We start from the raw sequence: 5851 nt of genomic DNA on the forward strand, positions 1-5851 counted from the left end.
GGGAGCCGTGGATGCCACCGCCATCCAGGACTCGGCCATGCAACCCTGGCAGCCGCTGGGTGCCAAGTCCATCCTGGGCTACAACCTCAAGAAGAGCATCGGGCAGCGGCACGCGGAGCTTTGCCGTCGCATGCTCACGCCTGAGATCCAGTACCTGATGGACCTTGGCGTCAACCTGTGGGTCACTAAGCTCTGGAAGCTCATCCGGGACTTTCTCAAGTGGTGACATCCCGCCCGCCAGCAGCCCCCTCTGCCCGCTGGATCGCTGAGGAGGGGCCGGGCAGGGGCCTGCTGGCCTCCCCTGAGCCCTCCTGGTGCCACCCCAGCTCTGGGGGTAAGGTGGGGCTGCTGCAGGGGCACAGCCAGTCAGGACTGGGCCCACGCACACAGGGCCTGAGATCAGTATTTGACGAATGATAGCTTTTTTAAAAGTTAAATCCCCTCCCCTCCAAAAAAGAATGTTCTATTTCCTGCCTCCTCTTAAAGGGGAGACTTCAGAAGTAAAGGAATTTGATGTTGTGTTTTTGTTAATCAGCCTCAGTGGTGCTGACTGGTGGGGCCCTGGGTGGGAGGTGACTGAGGATGGGGGGACCGGCAAGAGAGCATGGCGGGTACCTGAGTGTGTCTGTGGGACAGAGCCAGTAGCGTGGCGGGGTTTGATGTGCACCTGTTACATGCTGAAGCCCTGAGTGGTTAAAGGACTCCCATGAATTACCAACACCTGGAAGATTGTGTGTGTGTGATCATCCTGGGGCTGTTCTAGTCACTTACTGCAACTGAACATTGGTTATGTGCCCAGCATTAGGCTAAGTGGGTTATCCCAATTCATCTTCATCAAAACTCAGCAACGTGGGAACTATTATTTTCTCATGCCAGAGATGATGAAGGGAGTTGAGAGAGGGAAAGTTGTTTGGCCACGATCACACAGCAAGTAAGAGGTAGGACTGGAACAGAGGCTGGGACAGATGGAGTATGCAGCCAGATTTGAGATAGAGTCCAAGTGTGTGTGTGTTTGTGTGTGTGTGTGTGTGTGTGTGTGTGTGTGTGTGTGACAGGGAGTACTTGGTGTAGCACTGAGCAGCAGGCCCTGGGCCCAGGCTGAGGGTTCCTTGTGTAATCTCATTAATCCTTACAATCACCCTTTGCAGTAGGCAGTTACCATCCCATATTACAGATGTGGGAATTGACATTCTGAGAGAGAGCAGAAGGGACTTGCCCGAGATCTTGTTGCCGGTACACAGCAGACCCCAAACTAAACCGTCTCCTTGGGACCCCAGATGCCTTGCCTCAGTGCCTGTTCACCATGTCCCTGCTTACCCCATCTCTCCACCGACCATTCCAGGCTGCTTCACCATCAGATTGTACTCCACCCTACCCAGGCTCTGGGTATCCCCTTTCCACCCTGGGATTCAGTTTACTTAATCCAAAAAAATTAGTCATTTATCAGATAGCTGCTGTGTCCCCCAGCCCTGAGCTGGCCCTGAACATACAAGTCAGCATGTTGACCCCTGCTTTCCTGGAGCTCATGTCCAGAGACAAAGATAGAGGCCAAGCAATCAAGTCACATTGATTGGTCATACCAACCAAGGTGGGGATGCATCAGTTCTAACCATCTGTCTCCCTCGGCCTCCCCAGGGGAACAAGGGCCCTTTCTGGAGCACAGGACTCTTAGATCTCAAACTAGGAGCCAGCAGCCAGACACAAAAGGCAGAAACCACAGCCAAGTGACTTTATTGGAGACCTGTCTGTATGAGGCTCCAAGCCACGTTGCTTGCACGCCTTATCTGAATATCTACAACATCCCAGCTTTATAAACCAAAGCTCAGAGAGGTTAAGTGACCTACCCAAGGTCACACATCTAATTAGTGCCAGCACTACATTTCAAAGCCAGATTAGTCAGCTCTTTTCTTAACCCTTCCATGAGTTTGAGTCACTCTTTCTCTTGGGAGTGAGTTTCTAGTCCAAGCAGGCTGGGAAGAAGTTAGGGTGACTAACTGTCTCAATTTCCTGGGACTGTCCCAGTTTTTGCACCAAAAGGTCCCACATGCCAGGAAACTCCTCAGTTCTGGGCAACCAGGATGGTTGGTCAGCCTGAGATAGTTTTGACCCCACCAGCTCCCTGGAGCCAATGTCTGTATCTTCTTAAAGTTTCTTTGCAGCAAGCAATAAGCACATCTTTGAAGGCTTTAATTCATACGTATAGAACTAAGCATAGGAAAGAAAGAAAGAGAGAAAGACAGAAAGAGAGAAAGAAAGAAAGAAAAAGAAAGAAAGAAAGAAAAAATATTATTGACTCCAAATTCATGAAATAATCCCTCTCCCTTTTTAGTAATCAAAAAGAGATGTCACTTAGTGCAATATGATAGTATCTTGGGTTTGTGGAACCCCATAATTTTATTTCCTTGGACTCTTAAGGGCCTAAAAATGTCAATAATAATATTATGTCATGAAATTATTTATTATTAATATTGGCACTTCTAAGCCTTTAGGAACCCAAGGAGAATAAATCTGGCAAATAGTAGATGCCATGAATATAAATTGCCCCATTAGCATTTACTGTCTGCCTGGTTTGTTTTAAATTAACTCATTTATTAACATAATTAATATTTTAACAATAAGTAGTTGCCTGGTACTGAGCAAGCACTTTGGCCCAATGGGAACATGGACAATTCCCTTTGCTCTCCTGAGGAGGCAGCCAATACACAGAGAAGCTGAGTAACAAACCCCAGGGTCACCCAGCCAGGCAGCCATAGAGGCAGGATGCAAACCCGGGTCAGTCAGACACCAAGACTGGTGCTTGCAACCTCCAGACCTTCCGTGCCATTCCAGCTGGCCACCTCAGCCTCAGGACCGAGGTTTTTTCCATGGTTGAAAATGTATGAGGTCTCTGAGGGGCTCACCAGCTTGTAGCTTGCAGGAGACAACCTGCTCTTGCCACACCTGGCAGCAGAGGGCGCTATGGTACCAAATTTGGTCTTAGCCAGTCAAGACATTCCCAGCCAGTGGGGGCTGGGGGCACATGGTTAGGGTTGGGTCTACCCACAAAAGCCAGGGTGAGGGTCATGGCTGTCCCCTGGGAGAAATTCAGTGGAACTACCTGTTCCTTTCTGTTATGGGATGAATTGTATCCCCTAAAAAGATCTGTTGAAGTCCTAACCCCCAGTTACCTATGACTGATCTTATTTGGAAATAAGGTCTTTGTACATGTAATCAAGTTAAGATGAAGTCATTAGGGTGGGGGCTAATCCAATATGGCCATGGCCAGTGTCCTTATAAGAAGTGGCAATGTCATGTGAAGATACAGACACACAGTGACAATGCCATGTGAAGACAGGCAGAGATTGGCGTGATGCAATTATAAGCCAAGGGCTGATGATGACCTCCAGAAGCTAAGAAGAGGCAATGAAGGATTCTACCCAGAGTCTCAGAGGAAACAAGGCCCTGCTGACACCTTGATTTCGGACTTCCAGCCTGCAGAACTGTGCAAGAATAAATTTCTGTTGTTTTAAGCCATCCAGTTTGTGGTACTTTGTTACAGCAGCCTCAGGACACAAACACATTCTTTGTGCCCGGGGCCCTGTTCTGGGTCAGGCCTCTGTCCCTCACCTGGACTCCCTCCCAGGCCCCCTCCCCCAGGCTTGCCCCTGTGATCCACCCTTGGCCTACAGCCAGAGGCTATCCTCAGCTCTGAGCCCTCCATTACCTTACCCTGGTTATTATTCTCCCCCTTACCCCTGGGGAGAAGCCACACAACTACAGGTGTCTGTGGCTTTACACATGCTGTTCCCTCTACCATAAGGCCTCTCTCCATTGTAGGTCTAACACAGCTAAGTGTTTTCAAAAAAAGCTCTGCAGCCTCCTCTGGACATTCTTCTCTGACAGCCTAGCCCTCAAGCTAGCTTGGGCTTCTGGGCTCCCCCATCTCAGTTCTGCTCACCCAGGGCTACAACTGTGGATATATATGCTTGTCTGCGAGGCCTGACGGTATGCTCCTCTGGGACAGGATCTTCATTCGTCTTGACACAGCCTCAAGTGCTGTGCTCCATTGCCTGGCACACAGTTGGTTTTCAATAAATGTTGAAAGAGGAAAGAAAGAAAGGACATAGGCAGAAAGGAAGGAAGAGAGGAAAGGAGGAAAGGAGGGGAGGTAGAAGAAAAGAAGCAGAAAAGGGAGGACAGGGGGCGCCTGGGTGGCTCAGTTGGTAAAGTGTCTGAATTTGGCTCAGGTCATGATCTCACAGTTTTGTGAGTTCAAGCCCTGCTTCAGGTGGGCTCTGCTCCAAGCTCCTCACTCTCCCTCTCTCTCTGCCCCTTGCTTATATTAGTCCCTGCAGGGACTAAGCTCGGCCTTATTTCCTTGGTCACTCTCCCTTTACACCTGCCTCCCATCTTTGGTCTCGCTTCCCCACTGTCCTACTTGGGTTCTCCAGGATCACCTCTGGAATAGACTCCCTGCCCTGGAGCCCTTGTCTCAGGGTCTGCCTCTGGGCGAACAAGAGCGAGACAAGTACCTACTGTGTGCAAAGCCCCCTGCACACAGCATGGGATATTGTTACCTGACTGAAGTAGGTCCGCTCCTTGGTGAGCTATAGGAAGAGACTACACCAGGCGGTATTGCCTCTTAAAGTTATCTTTATTTGCAGCAAATAAGAAGATCATGGGGAATAATTTCCACAGCAGTGACTCCCTGAACAGGAGTAAGCAGGCTTCTTTGACTAGGGTTTGGGATGAATATTCAGAAAGAGATTTTAATATTATAATGAAGCTGTGGGCACTTATTCATCTGCTTAGGCATGGTCCTCAAGTGTTTCTTTTCCTGTTCCAGAAATTTGTCAGTTAGTTTCCAAAAGATGAAACTGAGAGTTAGGCAGAAGCTTCTAGGAATTTCCCGAGTTCAAGGAGTCAGGGCGTCTCGCCATAACAATCTCCTGTGTCCTTGTCTTGGGTTCCGGCTTTCTGCTTGTCTGGGGGGTGTGGAGGCAGACTATAGCCAGGAGTCCCCCCATCACCCTTCACCCAAAGGTCAGGCTATACAGCCACCTGCTGGGTCTGGACCTGGGAAGTCCCTCCTCACCCCTGAAGCCACGTGCCCTAACAGCTACATGAATCATGGGCAGTTGCTTCTGACACATCAGGTGGTAGATGGAGCCTGGGACAATTTAGGGCACAATGACAGTGGGTTCCAGGCCTTTGCTGGGGGGTGAGCAGAGGCCAACCCTTCTCAAGGGGGCATCTGATGGGACCACAGGAGTAGCGGGTGGGGACCTGAGGCAGGGTGGATGGCAGCCCCTGTGTATATGTGTGACAACAGATGGTGTCACTTCCAACACGTCCACATCAACACAGTGGGGAAAGCATCACTGTCCTCATTTTACAAATGACTTCTTGAACCCAGCCAGGGCAGCAAGTACAGGGGCCAGTGCCTCAGGCATCTAGCAAGGAATGGGCCCTACAAGTCACCTTGAGGTAGAGAATAGAGGCCCATTAGGAAGGGGCTGGCTTTCTGGGGAGGGGTAGGCATGGTGGAGCTGCCACTGGGCAAAAGACCGGAGGCCTAGAGGAGGCCACAGAGCAGGACCTGGACCCCAGACCAGAGAGTTAGATGCCATCCTGGCCACTGTGGGCAGCATGAGTGGACAAGTGAGTGACTGGGTTACAGGAGAAGACCCTAGGCCAGGTAAGTCGGGAGAAAGCCCTACACTGGCCTCTTTCTCCTTCTATCTCAGAAAAGGCAGCACCCAAGGCCCCTTAAGTCACTCTGAGCTCTGTAGCTCTGGGTTTCTTCCCAACTCTGAGAGTCTTGGTGGCCAGAGGCCACACCAGCACTATCCAATAGAAATAGAACACAAAT

At 50.2% G+C, this 5851-nt stretch overlaps 1 protein-coding gene across 1 annotated transcript in view; it reads left to right on the forward strand.

Annotated features, from left to right (window-relative positions):
• The window catches only part of GAL3ST1 (galactose-3-O-sulfotransferase 1), a 15742-nt gene extending 15211 nt beyond the window's left edge, over positions 1-531 (forward strand). The window contains exon 4 of the mRNA XM_077761508.1: positions 1-531. This exon is cut by the window's left edge and continues 33 nt beyond it. Coding sequence (XP_077617634.1) covers positions 1-226 — 226 coding nt within the window. The 3' untranslated portion in view covers positions 227-531.
• The last annotated feature ends 5320 nt before the right edge of the window (positions 532-5851 follow it).

This window comes from Crocuta crocuta, unplaced genomic scaffold (assembly GCF_008692635.1).
Source record: "Crocuta crocuta isolate KB4526 unplaced genomic scaffold, BGI_CrCroc_1.0 scaffold348, whole genome shotgun sequence".
In the NCBI taxonomy this organism is placed as follows: domain Eukaryota; kingdom Metazoa; phylum Chordata; class Mammalia; order Carnivora; family Hyaenidae; genus Crocuta; species Crocuta crocuta.